At 42.6% G+C, this 19053-nt stretch overlaps 1 protein-coding gene across 17 annotated transcripts in view; it reads right to left on the reverse strand.

The window, feature by feature from the left end:
• Window positions 1-19053, reverse strand: part of CAMK2G (calcium/calmodulin dependent protein kinase II gamma) — a 275469-nt gene that overhangs the window by 56183 nt on the left and 200233 nt on the right. For 6 of the 17 annotated variants that reach the window (XM_040437117.1, XM_040437119.1, XM_040437123.1 and 3 more), the window contains exons 6-14: window positions 18552-18624; window positions 17840-17942; window positions 17491-17574; window positions 16739-16833; window positions 14200-14322; window positions 12437-12520; window positions 11624-11666; window positions 4056-4094; window positions 3604-3666 (exon numbers count right to left, since the gene is read on the reverse strand). In XM_040437117.1, the coding sequence (XP_040293051.1) occupies window positions 3604-3666; window positions 4056-4094; window positions 11624-11666; window positions 12437-12520; window positions 14200-14322; window positions 16739-16833; window positions 17491-17574; window positions 17840-17942; window positions 18552-18624 (707 nt within the window). The remainder of the gene's footprint in view (window positions 1-3603; window positions 3667-4055; window positions 4095-11623; window positions 11667-12436; window positions 12521-14199; window positions 14323-16738; window positions 16834-17490; window positions 17575-17839; window positions 17943-18551; window positions 18625-19053) is intronic. The other 11 variants (XM_040437120.1, XM_040437124.1, XM_040437126.1 and 8 more) reach the window with 2 other exon arrangements.

Consider the following 19053-nt stretch of genomic DNA (forward strand, 5'->3'; position numbering starts at 1 on the left):
CCACCAGCTGAAGCTCAACAGAAGATGGGTGTTGCAACAGGACAACGACCCAAAGCATAGAAGTAAATCAACATCAGAATGGCTTAAACAGAAGAAAATACGCCTTCTGGAGTGGCCCAGTCAGAGTCCTGACCTCAACCCGATTGAGATGCTGTGGCATGACCTCAAGAAAGCGATTCACACCAGACATCCCAAGAATATTGCTGAACTGAAACAGTTCTGTAAAGAGGAATGGTCAAGAATTACTCCTGACCGTTGTGCACGTCTGATCTGCAACTACAGGAAATGTTTGGTTGAAGTTATTGCTGCCAAAAAGAGGTTCAACCAGTTATTAAATCCAAGGGTTCACATACTTTTTCCACCTGCACTGTGAATGTTTACATGGCGTGTTCAATAAATACATGGTAACATTTAATTCTTTGTGTGTTATTAGTGTGTTTTTTTTAGGGATCGACCGATTATCGGTTTTACCGATATTATCGGCCGATATTGAGGATTTTGAACGTTATCGGTATCGGCATCTATTTTGCCGATATTCCGATAACGTATTGGGAACACAGAACGCGCTGCTCTCAGCGCGTTCTGTGTTCCCTCCGCAGCACAGGGGAGAAGGAAGCAGTGTCTCCCTCCCCCTGTGATGCCGCTGCCGCCAATAGCAGGAGAGGAGACAAGAGGAGGGGAGGGGCTGTGGCCGCTGCGCCACCAATGAAGATGAGTCTTTCATTAATTCATATAGGGGAGGCGGGAGCTGGCTGCAGAATCACATAGCCGGCTCCCGACCTCTATGAACGGCAGCTGCGGTCTGCGGTAGTTAACCCCTTAGGTGCCGCGAATCGCAGCTACCGTTCATAGGGGTCGGGAGCCGGCTAGGTGATTCTGCAGCCAGCTCCCGCCTCCTGTATATGAATGAGAGACTTATCTTCATTGGTGGCGCAGTGCGCCCCCCCCCCCCAAGCCCCCTAGTATTAATCATTGGTGGCGCAGTGCGCCCCCGGCCCCATCCCAATAGTAAAAACATTGGTGGCGCAGTGCGCCCCCCCCCCCACCCAGTATTAATCATTGGTGGCAGTGGGCACAGGATCCCCTCTCCCCTGCTCCTCCGATCGGAGCCCCAGCAGTGTAAGTCTGGGGCTCCGATCGGTTACCATGGCAGCCAGGACGCTATTGAAGCCCTGGCTGCCATGTTCAGCTCCCTGCTGCTGTGTGTACAAAGCACAGAGCAGCAGGGACAGTGTGATCTCCTATTCACCCTGATAGAGCTCTATCAGGGTGAATAGGACAAGGGTTCTAGTCCCTAAGGGGGCTAAAAGTTAGTAAAAAAAAAAACCACAAAAATATTAAGTATAAATGAAAAAGATTTTCAAAAAAAAAATAATAATAATAATAATAATACACGTTAACAATAAAGATAAATTTTCAGCAGATTTGTGTAGGAAAAATTTTTTTTTCCTCAAAAATAAAAATACCCAGAATATCGGTATAAATTATCGGCTATCGGCCTGAAAGTTGACAAATTATCGGTATCGGCCCTAAAAAATCAATATCGGTCGATCCCTAGTTTTTTTTCCACAATAATGCCTCTTGTACATCGTCTTATTATCTTTTGGGAGACGCCTATGTCATTTCCCGTCAAAAAATTACTTGCTGGTTGAATAAAAGTAACTTAGTCAAAATTTGCCAGGGGTATAAATAATTATGGGCAGCACTGTATAAACACAAAGAACATGTGGGCAATACAAAGACGTAGGACATAATTTATTCATCTCAATGACTTTGCAAATGATCAGGGGACATTCTTTGTGTGGAGGAAAGGAGATTTAGACATCAATACAGAAAAGGATTTTTTACAGTTACACTGTGCAATGCCCATCCCAAGAGGCAGTAATGGCAGACACTATGCCAGCATTTAAAAACGGCTAAATGCTCATCTACTAGCAAGTGGCATTAAGGGTTAAAATTGATCTAACAATTTGGAGAAAGGCTGACCTTGATGGGCCCGTAACTTTTTTCAACTTATTTAACCATGTAAAAATTAAATAGGATTTTATAATTTATTGATAGAAATGTCCAGAAAACGAGAATATTTGAAAGCCATGTTTTTTCTAGCTCTTTGGCCACATGCACACGAACGTTGTTTGTTTCCAGATCCGTTCCGGATCAGTCCTGTCCGCATCAGTATGTCTGTCCCGTAAACCCCGCAAAAATTTTTTTTACATGTCCTATTTTTGTCTGTTTCAGGCATTGTTACAATGGACCCGCAAAAAAAAAAAAAAAAAAGGGATGTCACACGTTTTTTTTTTTTTTTTTTTGCAGATCTGCAATTTGCGGACCGCAAAACACATATGGTCGTGTGCATGTAGCCTTAAACTATATTACAGAGGAAACATGATATGTAGCACACTGTAATTATATAATGCCAATGCTGCTCATGTGGGTGTATTTATGGGCATCAGGTTTTGACTCTTGAGTTCCAGTAGTCATTCTGCAATTGACCTTTCAGAAAGACCCCCTCTATCCTTCTCTTTTACCACCTGCAGAGGCATGCTCTGTCAGTCTGTCTAGTACTCCCGTGACGTTTCTCTTTAATGTTAGCAGCTCTCAGCATGCCCTGCTGATGCTCAAGTGTCACAAGGACTGGCAGATGACACCCCTGATGACATTCTACGAATGCCACGTGGTATGCAATAATATACACACCTGTGACACTGTACAACGCAGGATGCTACAACTTACTGTAACTAGAAACCAAAGCAGCTGCTGATAGCACCGCTCTTTTTCAATGAACTGTGAACATAAAAAAAAATCTCTGACTATGTTAAGACCAACTATGAAGATTCACCGAGCAGAATGGGTAAATAATCATGTGGCAGCAAAGATTTATATGTCTTACAGTTTATTGCTATACCGGTCTCTTTAAAAGTCCAAAAAGAGTTACAATTTAAACACAACAAACCACAAACAATTTTTACCTATTTTTAGGAAGCTAAATCGAAACAGATGACCTCAGAGATGTAGATACTGACAGACCTTTTTGTTGGTTCCCAGAGCTGTGGTTACGCTGCATTAGACTTTCGGAAAGGCTTCATTGTACAGTAATGAAATTTGTACTGCGGTGGAGGTAGGTTAAGTCTAAATTTTTATGCCCTGTGTCCATTTGAACTGGTGATAGGAAACCTTTGAATCCTTCAGCAAATACATACAAACAAAGTGAAAACCACTCACTGAAGACAAGTTTAGGCTTCGAAGGAAGGAACAATTCTGGCATTTGTTGCCAAATATTATTTCTTCTCTTCCCAAAAGAAATAAGAAAGAAGAGAGAAAAGCCAAGAGCTGCTCAGCATGCAAAGTAAAGTTAGTAGCACATCAACAAGAAAACAAAAACTCCAAATTAGGGTCAAATGGGACTCCATGCCAAACTTCACCACTAAGGTACACAACATGTCCTGCCCCTGAGCATGCAGGCACTGGCATGCAGTTTCATCAGGGGCAGGAGTTTAGGACAAGGGAAGGAAAGGAGAAGTCAAAAGAAGAGGAAATCAGTAGGGAGAAAAATCAGATTGAGTTTTATAGTAACTGGGGTTCGGGTCACTTCATGCCACGTACCTTGCTCAGCCAAGTTGGCAGCACTGGTGGCGGCTGCAACGGGGGCGGAGCTCTGCCTGCCAACTGATTGGACAAAATCATTCAGTGGGAGGAGCCGCAACAATGCAACAAAAGTCCAAATGAGCAACAATAAACGCAAGATGCAAGTCAAATAAGCATTGATTTAAAAAAAATTATGACAACAGAACTGTATGAAGCAATAGACTTTCAATGCACATGTATATTAATTTGACATTTGCCTGGAGAAGTGGTTGGGGTGGACCTTGCAAAGCACAAAAGACTCTTTACTTTCTTTCTGTGAAGCTGGAAACAAACACTGGATATCGTTCACTCTCAAGCAGCGAGTGGTAGTCAAGACTGTAGGCAAAAGCAAGCATTCGCTTTCATATACATTTTGGGAGCTAAATGACCAGACAACAAGCAAAGGATGCCAAGAGGTGCAACATCCCCACCTGTAGGGTCTTCCTTTTTCTCTCTTCTGTTAACAGCACCTAGTTTTCAATTATACAACACCTATTAGATACCATGTGATTGCAATGCATCTGACATGCTGCATCTCGCATTGACACACTCTACAGGATGCCATAGTCAAGCAGATCTTAATGACTCTTGTGTGCTCGCAAAGTTCCCCCACCTTCTCAAGCAAAATAATAAACAGCAAAAAGAAAAATCTACTGCAACAAGCCAAGAACATAGGGCAGCATAGCAAGTCAGTAGGATGAAGGAGTTTTTGAAGAATGAAGAGACTGTGGGAAGAGGAAGGAAAAGTGGCAATAAGCCAGTGGTTCTACTTATACTCTTTGTACAGTTGTTCTGATTAAGGCCTTAGAGGAGAAAAACGTGTTTAGTGTGTATGTTTTGTAGGCGTCAAAAACAGAAAGAAATTATAGGACAGAAAAAGTGATAACAATTAAAAAAAATTTAACATTTGTAAATTTTAAGGCACTGTAAAAGTGACCATAAAAAGTGGTTCTGTCGCCTATAGAAATCAGAATTCAACTCTCATATTCAAAATTTTGATTGTTATGGGCCACACAGTCACTTTTGTATGTAGGTTAGTGGGCACTTAGGCTCTGTTAACTTGTGCGTTATGATTTCTACAGAAAACACAACACAGTGCCGAAATGCCCGATACCAACAGTGCCCAAGGAACCCCAGTGACACATAATTGGGTCCCGATGGCTTCTGCACAGGTGTCTGTTTTTTTTTTTAATGCCCAATAAATAATTTTTTCTGAAATATGAAACTCTTGCATCAGAAACTCTTGATGGAGCATCCAACGCAGATGTACACAGAGCCTTAAAGAGGTTCTCCGGGAAAAAAATATTCAAAAAACATTAATATGCATACATTCCTAAATTCCTTTAATTATTTATAATGGCTCCTTTTGTCTAGGGGGTGAGATCAGTAGAAAATTTAAAATGGCCGCTGTCACAGCAGCGTGCGTCTGGTCCTTCAATCCAGCGAGTACTGACGAGAGGTGAGCTCAGACGCAGGCAAACACGACAGCTGATAGCCCCCTAGACAAATGAGCCATTATTAAAGGCATTTAGGAATTTATTCATATTAACATGTTTTTTTGTATTTTCATTTGTTTGTTTGTTTCCGGGGAACCCCTTTAAGCTGATGTCACGATTGTGAATGTTGTAATATTTCAGACTAGTGTATTTTACTAAGAGCAGCAGCATCTGCAAAATCAACATGCAAAAAAGCGACAGTGGCTGCATTTGCTTTGGTCACTCATGAAGCATAAGCAGGTGGACAAATTGAAAGTTACTATGGTAAAGTGATTTGTCCATTAACCAGATTCTAGAATACTAACAAGTGGCTCAGCAGAACGTAAATTGCAGCTATAGCAATCCATGCAGCTGGAAGGAGGCCCATGAGCTAGAAGGGAAAAAAACTGCCTGCAATAGCACCATCAATGTGGCTCTCTACCGACTTATTTAGGCCATTGTCGGATCTAATATGGGTATAAAAAAAATTAAGTGCAATGTAAAATCTATAATCAAGTCAATAAAGTCACAGATAAAACAGCTGATCTGGAAGGATGCCTAGAACAAAGAGGCTGGGCCAGGTTAGTCACTGTGCAGAGAAAACCAATCAGACTGGGCTATTGTGCTTTACTAACTTTAGCTCTAAGGCCTCTTTCACACGGGCGTTGCGGGAAAAGGTGCGGGTGCGTTGCAGGAACATGCGCGATTTTTCAGCGCGAGTGCAAAACATTGTAATGCGTTTTGCACTCGCATGAGAAAAATCGCGCATGTTTGGTACCCAAACCGAACTTCCTTACAGAAGTTCGGGCTTGGGATCGGTGTTCTGTAGATTGTAATATTTTCCCTTATAACATGGTTATAAGGGAAAATAATAGCATTTTTAATACAGAATGCATAGTACAATAGGGCTGGAGGGGTTAAAAAAATAAAAATAAATTTTGCTCACCTTAATCCACTTGCTCGCGCAGCCCGGCATCTCTTCTGTCTTCTTTTTTGCGGTGTGCAGGAAAAGGACCTGTGGTGACGTCACTCCGGTCATCACATGGTCCATCACATGATCCATTGCCATGGTAAAAGATCATGTGACGGACCATGTGATGCCCGGAGTGACGTCACCACAGGTCCTTTTCCTGCACACAGCAAAAAAGAAGACAGAAGAGAAGCCGGGCTGCACGAGCAAGTGGATTAAGGTTAGTTTAATATTTTTTTTTTAACCCCTCCAGTCCTATTGTACTATGCATTCTGTATTAAGAATGCTATTATTTTCCCTAATAACCATGCTATAAGGGGAAATAATAATGATCGGGTCCCCATCCCGATCGTCTCCTAGCAACCGCGCGTGAAAATCGCACCGCATCCGCACTTGCTTGCGGATGCTTCGATTTTCACGCAACCCCATTCATTTCTATGGGGCCTGCGTTACGTGAAAAACGCACAAAGAGGAGCATGCTGCGATTTTCACGCAACGCACAAGTGATGCGTGAAAATCACCGCTCGTGTGCACAGCCCCATAGAAATGAATGGGTCAGGATTTAGTGAGGGTGCAATGCGTTCAACTCACGCATCGCATCCGCGCGGAATACTCGTCCGTGTGAAAGGGGCCTAAGGGGTGGCGGAGATCCCAGAAGTCAAAAGTCACCACCAAGCAATATGCCATCAACTTACTGAGGGCGGAAAACCTGTTTAGAGTATTCCCACCAGTGTCAGTCCAAGCAAATTTTATCTGCACGCCCTTGAAACAGTTTTGCAGAGAGCGCAGGTACTAATTTACGATATTATTTCGGTATCATAGTGGTTGGGGCTCAGCAATGAGATATGGCTTAAATCATGATCTCCTATTTAGGACAGAGCAGTTGTCTTATAATCAGAGAGGGGTTTGAGAGGGGATAGGAGTATATAACTGTTCGCCTGGGACATAAACAAATAAATTCTTTATATTGTCTTTCAGTTTAGATTGCAATATGAGCCAGAATAGAATCAAATGAGTAATGGGAATTTAAAGGGGTATTCCTATTCCTGAAGGGCTATTCCAATCTACGTACAGGATATGCCAAAAGTGTCTAAAAGATACTGGCCCGAACTCTAGGACACACACCTCCAGAATAGGGGTTCCCTGCCCCCCACCTCACCTAAATAGTTGGAACTGGACACTACATGTAAGTGGAAATAATTGGAGAGGTGGGCGTGCATGTGTGGCTCTCTTTATTCATCCATGTGGTACTTGGCTAAGCAAGCATGCTTGGCTGTTTCCAAGGCTCCCAAAGAAATGAAAGGAGAGAGATGCATGGCCACCGCTTCCTTCTGTGCCTAGATGCAGCGTCCAGTGCCTGCCTCGGCAGGTGGGAAGAGAATCCAAGGACCCCCAATCTGGAGACAGGTGCAGGTCCCAGTCACAAGGAGAGTGACGACTGAGGCCATTGAATGGCTGCAGCAGCCATCACTGGCAATTTAGAAACAAAAACTGCTGAAGCATCTGTGCTGTATTGATGAGTGAAGGGTTGTGGGGGTTTATTGTGGTACTTTATGACATTTGCCATTTTCTTTTCAACAACTGATTAACCCTTTTAACGATATAACAACCACCACCATCAGGTTGTGATTAAGGTAGGACTGGGCAAATACATGAAGTTGTCTCGGATAAGGGTCCATTCACACATCCGCAAATGGGTCCGCATCCGTTCCGCAATATCGGGAACGGGTGCGGACCTATTCATTCTCAATGGGGCAGAACGGGATGTGCTCTCCGCATCAGCATTTACGGAGCACGGCCCTGAACTTTCGGGCCACGGCTTTGCAAAAAAATAGGCAGTTCTATGGGGGAGGGGGTGCCGGACGGGTGAATTGCGGATCCACAATACACCACGGACGTGTGAATGGACACTAAATATTAGCATTTTGTTTAACAACATTTTTTCTGTTAATTCAACCTTCTAACAGTGAATTAAAAAATTCATAACTAATAAACCATCTTTCATAAAACTGCATTTTTAGTTGGTGGTGGCACTGTCGACTAGCAAAACTATGGCCACAGGGGTAAACTAAGCCTTCTTCAAGCAAACATGTACATAGAAGACAATGCCAATCCCGTACTTTAGACTTCAAAAGTCTAGGTCTAGAAGGCAAAATGCCAGAATGTTGGTTGTATTATATAGGACTCCTTTTCGGTCTCTTTTGCTTCAACAAGAGAATACAATTAATATGCTAGATGTATTTTTTTATATTTTTTTGGCTAGCAAGAACAAATATTCATGTGTACTACACACTGCGAAAAAAAAATCAGGAGCCAACAAACTTTTGTGATGCCAAGAAAGACATGTCTGTAATGGTGTCAATGGAAAGGACTCCCAAAAGTTATGTAAGTGCTTGAATTTAAATGACTTATCTACTCGACCTCTGATTTGTCTGCAATGAATTAAGTACACAAAGACATTTGAGAAACAGGAGATTACTTAAAAGGCATAACAAATACATTTAATGTTCTTTTTTTTTTTAGAAAGCCCATACCCTACTTCAGAATGCCCCCTCATCTATTTGCCAGAGGGGCATCTATTGTTCTGGAGGTTCTGGCATGTTCCATGGAGCTGAACACCTACTGCCCTGCTGTGGGAAACCCTACGATCAACATGAAAAATGTATTGCATAAAGAGGTCGACTCCTTTAAGCCTTAAAACTGAGACAATGTAAAAGTCAATTCTAAGACTAAAACTTTACTGTTTCAGTTGCCTTTTTTACATGCAAGAACTTTTAGATGTTTGTAATAAGTTTTGTTCACTCAGCCAAATACCATGAAAACCCAGCAGTAGTTTCTTTGATCGAATATGCGAAAGAAGTAAGAACCACAAAAAAGAAGTTATTATGCGGAAGGTACAAACTGACAAAGACAGTAAAGTGATGCATGCAACTTTCGAAGAAAGTTCCACTTCTGTTAGATCATGGAACATATTAAATTCCTTGTCCATTATGCATTACGTGTGCCAGAATAAAAAACACACAGGTTGGAAATTCAATTTACAGTAGGAGCACAGAGGCAGTGTGAAGCTTCTCAGACCTCGCTTCACTGTCTATAGTTACAGAATAATGTACCACCGGTTTAGCCCTACACTTTCATGTAAAAATGTTAACCCCTACATGGAAGGCTACATAAATGCAAGTAGTATGTCCTATATTTGTTCCTCAACTTGCCAAACGTTAGGCATACCATCATCGGAAATCCACAGCGATGCTATCAGAAGTCAGCTCTAAGTGCAGCAACTCATATATATTCTAAAGCAGGCATGCTCAACCTGCGGCCCTCCAGCTGTTGCAAAACTACAACTCCCATCATTCCCTGACAGCCTACAGCTATTATCCTACTGAAGGACATCCTGGGAGTTGTAGTTTTACAACAGCTGGAGGGCCGTAGGTTGAGCATCCCTGTTCTAAGGTTATAGCACTCAAGGATGATTTTTTATTACTTTAATTTGCAATGAGTGCTAAAAAGACACAATTGAGAGACTAAATACTTGTCTTCCCCATAAAATAACTATGGTGGAACATCTGGCTTAGAAGTCGGCATTGTGATGTGTCTGTGCTATTCCTCCCGGAAATGTGTATCTAAATTAACAACCGGGCGTTACCATGCCATATGTCAGTAAGGTGTGTTCCTTTACCGCCTGCCGCTATCCAAGCAGTGTTGACCGTATCAGAACGTGTATGGAGACACTCTATTAATGTATTCATATATCGCCAGGAGGAATAACAGAGGAATAGCACAAGGCAGAGTTTTAGGGCTCATGCACACGAACGTATTTTTTGCCCATGTCGGTTCAGTTTTTTTTTTTGCGGCCTGTATGCGGAACTATTCATTTCAATGGGGCCGCAAAAAAAACTGAATAATGTGTGCATTCCGTGTCCGTATGTCCGCATGCCCTATTATTGTCTGTTTTGCGGACAAGGATAGGATATTTTTGCAGGAGCCAAAAATAAACGGTGGCATGCCCTCGGGCGGAATCAGTGATTTGCTGATTTGCAATTTGCGCACTGCAAAACACTTACAGCCATGTGCATGAGTCCTTAAGAAAAGATGTTCCACAATTTTTATTTCACATGGAAGTATTTACTTAAAAAGATTTCTGTCCAATAAAAAAAAATCTATTAAAAAGGTATGTAAGGGAAGGTTTGGAGATTAATTAATGGGACTTTTTGCAGATTATTTTTCATTGAATTTGTTGATATTTTAAAGAGATTTTGAGTATTAAAGGGCATTTATCAGCATGTTTGTACCTATAAAACTGGTTGACCTGTTACATGTGCACTTGGCAGCTGAAGACATCTGTGTTGGTCCCATGTTCATATTTGTCAGCATTGCTGAGAAAAATAATGTTTTAATATATGCAAATGAGCCTCTAGGAGCAACGGGGGTGTTGCTGTTACACCTAGAAGCTCAAGCTCTCTATAAGGCTGGGTTCAGACCTGAGCGTCTTTGATATGCGCGTTTAACGCGCGTTTTTGACGAGCGTTTTTTTGCAATAGTAAACGCGCGTTTGACGCGCGTTTGTGTGATTGACTGCAATGTCCTATGGACACAAACGCGCGTCAAAACGCCCCAAAGAAGCTCAAGTACTTGTTTGAGCGTAGGGCGTTTTACAGCGCGTTTTTCAGCGCTGTAAAACGCTCAAGTGAGAACCAGGGCCATAGGGAAGCATTGGTTTTCATGTGTTGAGCGTTTTATAGCGCGTTTGAACGCGCTGTAAAACGCTCAAGTGTGAACCCAGCCTAACTGCTGCGCCCTCTGCACTTTGATTGACAGGGCCAGGTAGGCAGAACGTCATCACACCTGGTCCTGTCACTCAAAGTGTAGAGAGTGAAACAGCTGCAGAGAGAGCAGAGCTTATAGGTGCAATAACAACCCCCCATTGCTCCTAGAGGCTCATTTACCTATACTAAAACATCATTTTTCTCAGCAATACGGACACATATGAACATGGGACCAACACAGATGTCTTCAGCTGCCAAGTGCACATGTAATATGTCAGCCAATTTCGTAGGTACAGATCTGCTGACAGATGGCACTTCGCTCAACGATGCCATTACCTGTAGTCTGCACGGGCACAGACCACAGTGTGTAGTGCGCATGCGCGGGATTTCAAACAGGGTCAGGAATTACGTCAGCGCGCCGGCTCTTGAATATATTATATTAGAGGCGGCGCTGGACTCAGAAAGGCGACGCTGGGCACCGGACCGAGGGGTACGGCTGGGCGCCAAGTTAGGAAAGGACATGCTCTTGGGCACCTTACGTAAGTCATTAGCATATCACTAAAATCTATTTTATAAAGAAATAACTCAAGACTATTAGTTAATAAGGTCATCATTTAATACAGCTCAGGGAGACCTACAAGTAGCTATGTTTTACTGTAGGGGGTAAAATGTGGTGACAGAATCCCTTTAAAACCTTTTCACTACCTCATGTGCTGGGTTTGTAGTGAGCAAACTTCCCCCATGCATAGTTTTGTTGCAATACTTCTTGTATTGCAAGCTAGGCTTACCTGAAAAATTTCGAGATACCAACATTGTAGTAAGAATTGCACCCTACAAAAAAAAAAAAGATCATAGAATTAAGGTATGACATGGCTTTCTTGCAAAGTTAGGAACATTCCCAAAACGTCCTTGTCTAAAAAGAAGAGTAAAGAAAAGGACCTGTCACCTCTCCTGACATGTCTGTTTTAGTAACACCTTACATTCCCCATGTAATAACAATTCTGGAGCATCTAATTCTAATCCTATGACTCTATGATGTGTCATTCCTTTATTATTCCTGCTAGAAGTTATGAATGAATTACTAGCAGTTTGCAGTGAAGGCCCAGATGAGTGTTACTAGTTGGGGTGTGTCCCTGCACAGTGTGATACCAATTTGGACCTTCACTGCAAACTGCTAGTAATTCTTTCATAACTTCTAGCAGGAATAGTAAAGGCATGGCACATCATAGAGAAATAAGTATAAATGCTCCAGAATTTAAATTACCTGGGAAATGCAAGTAGCTACTAAAACGGACATGTCAAGAGAGGTGCCAAGTCCTCTTTAATCAGGACACAGCACAACCTCTGTTACATTAGTCAAGGAAAGTTATTTACCAGTAATCACAATGTCCTCTCCATGTCAATATAGCAGACACTGGAACAGCTAAAGAAGAACCCCACAGAATAAACCAGATCTCTGCTTCCTGGACCCAGGACACCGTCCTTATATTTTAACTTTTAATCGAAGTTGTCCGCTAATAAATAACCCAATGTGAAGAGCTGTGCCTGTTCTTTCTACAATCATAGTGGTGTTCATGGTGTGCAACAGTGATGAAACTTACTTTAAGCTTTCTCCGGGCGTTGAACTTCCTCAAACATTCCACTGTCTCTTGTCTGTGCATCATTGAGGCAACTGTTGATCGTTGCTAAAATGAAAGAAAAAAAAATAATCAATTGATAAGCAGAAAAAAAGCGCAAGTGGTGGAGAATGAAAAGCACAAACTAAACTGGGGCCTACATTAAGTTCTGTGTGAACAGGCAATTCATATACTACACACAGATCAGTGCTTTCTTATGATTTGATACCTGATTTATGGCCATTAAGGCTCCATTCACACGTCCGCAAATGGGTCCGCATCCGTTCCGCAATTTTGCGGAACGGGTGCGGACCCATTCATTTTCTATGGGGACGGAATGCATGCGGACAGCACACAGTGTGCTGTCCGCATCCGCATTTGCGCAGCGCGGCCCCGATCTTCGGGTCCGCAGCTCCGCAAAAGATAGAACATGTCCTATTCTTGTCCGCAGCTGCGGACAACAATAGGCATTTCTATAGGGGTGCCGGGCGGGTGTGTTGCGGATGCGCAATTTGCGGGTCCGCAACACACCACGGACGTGTGAATGGAGCCTAAGAACTAGAACACTAAAGGGTTCTCATGAGAACTCCATTTTACTCTTACAACCTGTCTATCAGGCAATTACAGGGAATGAACCAAACATTACCAATAATTGCCTGATCCTGACTGGAGCTGAGAACTGTATTTACAGGAAGCAATAATCTTCTCTTCATGAGGACAAGCGATAGCTACTCCCCATACAGATTCATTGTTTATGGGCAGCAGATCCCTGTTCACACCAAACGATCGGCTGTCCAGAAATGATGATTCTGGGGGCTCGCCGAAAGATACTATCACCCGAAGAACAAACATTTTCTTGATTGTCGGGTGATTGCCGGCACAATTACACAGGGAAATTATCAATCCTAGGAACATTTATGCCTGAAAATTGCCTCAATTGATGGTCCGTGAGAAAGGACCTGTAGGGACCCTTTACACAGACCAATGATCAGGAATGAACAGCACTTGTTCTCATTTCCACATGTCTCCAATCACATAGCAAACAAAAAAATGCAGGTTTGTTAGGTGAGGATCACATCATTTATGCAGCACCAAAAATCAGCGTTTGTCTGCAGCCCATCGCTCTGTGTAAAGAGGGGATGAGCTGCGGACCAATCAAAACAGTATGGGAATGAACGTACTGCCTATGGCTTGGCCCCATACTCTTAGGCTCCATTCACACGTCCGCAACGTGTTTTGCGGATCCACAAAACACGGAAAGCGGCAATGTGCGTTCTGCATTTTGCGGACCGCACATTGCTGGCACTAATAGAATATGCCTGTTCTTGTCCGCAATTGCAGACAAGAATAGGACATGTTAAATTTTTGGCGGAACGGAAGTGCGGACCCGGAAGTGTGGATCCGCAATTCCGTGTCCGGGCATAGGAATGAATGGGTGTGAATTGAGCCTTAATGATTGACGCATGTAAAAGGCACTTAATGAGCGCTGACTGACATGCTGTATCATCACTCATCGCTCGTTACAATTTCCCCGTGTAAAAGGACCCTTAGACCTCAAAGATATCCAACTCCCACTCCCAGCTTTGTGCGCTAACCTGCTCCATAAAGCTCAATTTGTGGGCTCAGCTATTTCGGAAGTATAACAATAAAAATGGAATTTACAAAAATCACCCTCTTGTTCTTATTACGATTGTCACAGTTTGTGTTTCTAGGTATGATATAGGTTCAGTGCTTGTAGTACAACTTACGCAGACCCACGGGTGCTTTAGAGCCTGATCTGCTGTGATGCGTTTTGCAGGATTTATTGTCAACATCTGATTGATTAAATTCTTTGCTTCCGGGGTGACCGTGTCCCACTCTGGTGACGGAAACTAAAAATGAAAGATCCAAGAAACAAAGCTTTAATATAAAACGGAGCAGATCTACCAGAAAACAATGTGTCCCTATAATGATACGTGGACAGGCAAACTGATTACCACCCCTCCTCCCGCTTTCACAACCATGTACGATGCAAAGCACCACATACTGACATAATCTATACAATATTAGCATCGTATGACAATAAAATAACAGGAAAGGCAAATATTGGCCTCAAGATAACATTCAAGACAAAGATATCGCTGCGGGCTTACATTCTTTTTATATAAAACTTCACCGAAATCTAGGCGTAAAAGCACACTAATTCCATTCCTATGTTATACCGCAAAGGAAAGTACAGTACTTCTGTAGTCAGATATGTGGAGGGGAAAACGGTGATGGTGTTCATGGAACTAACCATACATATCTAGACTAGGGTTGTTTCGATACCAAAATTTAGATTAGGTTTCGATACCATAAAAAAAGTATTGCGATACTCGATACCACCCGAAAAATATGAACACACCAAAAAAAGCCACGTGTTCCGCATTTTATGGAACGTCCGGCCCATAATCGAACAGTCCTATCCTATTTTTTGAGGGGACAAGGCGACAAAAAAAAAAATTCTGTTATGGCATTCACCGCATCGGAGGTTTTTTATATTTTAATAGTTTGGACTTTTCGGATGTGGCAATATGTAAAATGTTTATTTATGGTTTATATATTTTATATGTAAAATTGGGAAAGGAGGTGATTTATACTTATATTTTGGTGTTTTGTTTTTTTTACAGTTTATTTAATAACTATGCTGAGGAGAAGGGGTGGCTCACCTAATATAAAATAACTATTTCCCCCCTTAGGGGCTAGAACCTGGGATCTTTTGATCCCTTGTCCAATTCACCCTAATAAAGCTCTGTTAGGGTGAATAGGACTTTACACTGTCCCTGCTGCCCTGTGCATAGTACACACAGCAGCAGGGAGCTTACCATGGCAGCCAGGGCTTCAGTAGCGTCCTGGCTGCCATGGTAACCGATTGGAGCCCCAGGATTACAGAGAAGCTGCCAATGCCATCAATGAGAATGAGGGGAGAGGGGACCCTGTGGCCACTGCCACCAATTATTTTAATACTGGGAGGGGTTGAGGGAGGGCGCAATGCACCACCAATGATTTTAATACTGGGGGGGGGGGGCGCGCGCGCACTGCGCCACTGGAGGCTGGGTGCGGGCAGCAGAATCACATAGCAGTCACCCAGCCTCTATGACAGGAAGCTGCGATCAGCGGCAGTTAACCCCCAGGGTTAACTGCCGCTGATCGCAGCTTCCTTTCATAGTGGCTGGGCGCCGGCTATGTGATTTTGCACCCAGCCTCCTGTATTTGTATTAAACATAAACTTTCATTGGTGGCGCAGTGCGCCCTCCCCAGTATTAAATCGTTGGTGGCGCAGTGCGCCCTCCCCTCCTCTCTCTCCTCATTTGTGGCAGTGGCGGCACAGGGAGAAGGAGAGAGTGACTCCTCCTTCCCTGTGCTGCTGAGGGAACATGGCGCGTGGTGATAGCAGCGCACTCCATGCTCTGTGATACTAGACTGCGCAGTAGCTTCTATTTTGTCTAACAGTAAGTATAGCAGTCCTGCATTTTACCCTTTTCACACATTCACCGTTTTCTTGTATCTTAGTGCTCCTAGTGGTGTGTTGCTAACTCTATGGTGTGCCATTCCTTTATTATTCCTGCTAGAAGTTATGAGTGAATTACTAGCAGTTTCCAATGAAAGTCCAAATGGGTGTTACCAGTTGGGGGTGCATCCCTGTACAGTGTGACACTATCCAAACAGTGCTGCCAGTGTCAGACGGTGTAAGGACACCCCAGACCGGTAACATCCACCTGGATCTTCACTGCACAAAAAAAGTTGTGTAGTCCAAGCGCGGGATCTACTCAAAAACAGCTGATCGGCAGGGATGTTAGGTGCCAGGCCCCCACCGATCAAATACCGATGCCCTATCCTGGGGTTGGGTCATCAACAGTAAAATCCTGGTATATCCCTCAAGTGGAATGATACATTTCCAGTGTCACTCATCTCCAAGGAACAAAAATTGCAATAAAGCCAAATCTTTTACACCCCTAATGATGAGGGGCTAGTGAATTTTAGTGGCAACCATAAATATTACATTGACAGAGATGTCTAAACTGGCAAAATAAGTATTGTATCTGATCCAGTGGCAATAAGATATCTGCATGCACCCAGTTGTATCAGTTATATCTTCTTTTACTATTAATTAACACAAAGTATTGACTCGTGTAAAGCTGACATACTACAAGAATGAAGTGTTTTATTCAAAAACAAGAAGTTTTATAAAAGAAGGATCCAATAATTCAATAGGACTAAAAAAAAAAAAAAAAAAAAAGCAGGGAATGTGTTTACGTTAGTACTTACATCATATGCTCCAGCTTTGATCTGTTGGTAAAGCTTATGTTGATCTTCATCCCAGAATGGAGGATAACCCACTAGTAATATGTACAGAATGACCCCTAAAACAAATCAACCAAGAAAAATGAATTGGCCTCACACTTTTTTTATGCTGCAATGGTTTCCATGTTTTATTCAATATGAAATAAAGTTTTGGGGCTATAACGCACTGATATGGTGATGAAACCAGCAGGATAATTGAGCAACGCCTACCACGTTTTCTAGGAGAAATGCCTTCTTAATTAAAAAAATTTGTGGACTGAGGGCCATATGATCGCCTCAAATATACAGAGTGGGACTGTCAATAGCAGCTGATCAGTGGGTGTCTGACACCCGGACCCCCACCAACCAGCTGTTTGAGAAGGCACTGGAGCTCACAGTGGTGTCGTGGCCTGCTCACAGCTTACCCTACGCCATGTGACGTCACGTTCATCGGTCACATGGGCTAGGCACAGCTCAGTCCCATGGAAGTGAATGAGGCTAAGCTGCGATACCAAGCACAGCTGCTATACAATGGACAATACTGTGCTTGCTGAGCAGAGAGAAGGCCACGGTACTACTGCGAGCACCGGTACCTTCTCAAACAGCTGATTGGCAGGGGTCCCAGATGTCGGACTCCCACCGATCAGATACTGGTGACCTATCCTGAGGATAGGTTATATAACCTCAAAACTCTTGTAAAACCCTTTTAGGCAAATTAAAACCGAGATTATTCTTACCACAAGCCCATATGTCAACTGGTTTTCCATAAGGGTCTTTTCTTAACACCTCTGGGGAGAGGTAACCTGGTGTACCAGCAAAGCCTGTAAGACAGAACGTGTGGTGGTTACAGTGATGGTAAGGACTCTCACTTTTCTTTCCCAAGTCATTAGTTGCCAAAAAAAACACATAATGCATGCTAGATCATGAGGGCCCCTGGATACAATATAAAATAACAAATTATAAAAATTAAAGAAAGAGCTGGATAACGCTTGTCTAATTCACCACTGTTAAGAGGAAGCTGAAAAAGCGGTTAAAATTTAGAACAAATACTACCTGGAACGGAAAACAAAGCAATCTCATACTTACCAAACCATGCTTGCTGTTCTCCCTGAACTTCAATCGCAAGACCAAAGTCAGCCAATTTCACAGCAGCGCCCTTGCATTTACTAGCCAACAACAGGTTTTCAGGCTACAGAGAAGAAAATAAAAAGCACGGTGAATTTTTTCTATTAAAGATATTAGGCAATATACATTAGCACAATATTCTGTGCGTTCATGTAAAGATATTATGGCCAACCTGTAATGACTCTAGCAATCACTAGGTGGCGATCATAACATGCTGATTAAGCACTGCAGATGCAATTATCCTCCAATACCTGACAATCTAGCGTCTTGCTTGACATATGATTAGCCCAAGAGGCTTATGTGTAAGAGCTTACGTGTAAAGAAGGTGGTAATACTGCGGTGAAGGAAAAAATACTGCTAAAGACCAAGGAAAGAGACGTGGACGGCGAGAAGAAAAGGGAAGAAGTCAGCAGCGCAAGGAGGAAAGGAGATGGTTAAGATTAATGATCTAGTCCAAGACTAGTATTATCACAATTTTCAAGTGCAGAAAGGTGACCACATCATCTTACCTATGATGTAGTCACCTTTCCAACATTTGAGAATTTGAACACAATTTACGTATACAGATAAAAATACAATTGGCTGGTCATATTTATGGCCACAACGACTTTGGGTTCCAGGACATAGGGGTTTTAGAGCACGTTAACAGTGATTTACATGAATGAGAGGTTACCTTAAGATCCCTGTGCACAATATCATGTTGGTGAATGTGGTTGACGCTTTCCAGGATCTGGTGAATGCAGTGGCTAAGCAGAAGAAAAACACATAATAAATTATGCAGAATAGATAGAATTTCCTCTAAAATTCATATCACTTATTCGGTTTCCATGCTAGCCTAGATTTAATAAAATTGGGCATTATGTGCACAAGCTGTTAGATTTCCACAGTTGGACAGTAACCATTCTGCAGGGTTTTTCCTAGATTTTGTCTTTCAGTTGGTGCGTATTTTGCTGAAACAAATAACACTATGGCTCTTCTATCTCAACGACCTCTGCAAAAAACTAGACACAGAATGCAGGCGTCAGGATTACTGCAGTGTTTCTATCCACATCATCATGGGGATTTACTATTTCGTCATTTGTCAGCGCAAATAGAGGTTCATATGCCATTATTTTATTTATCAGACCAGTCTGCAGGCAGTCAGTGTTAAGAGATGAGACAACTCTGCAGAGTTC

The sequence above is a fragment of the Bufo bufo genome, chromosome 6 (genome assembly GCF_905171765.1).
Source record: "Bufo bufo chromosome 6, aBufBuf1.1, whole genome shotgun sequence".
Lineage (NCBI taxonomy): Eukaryota > Metazoa > Chordata > Amphibia > Anura > Bufonidae > Bufo > Bufo bufo.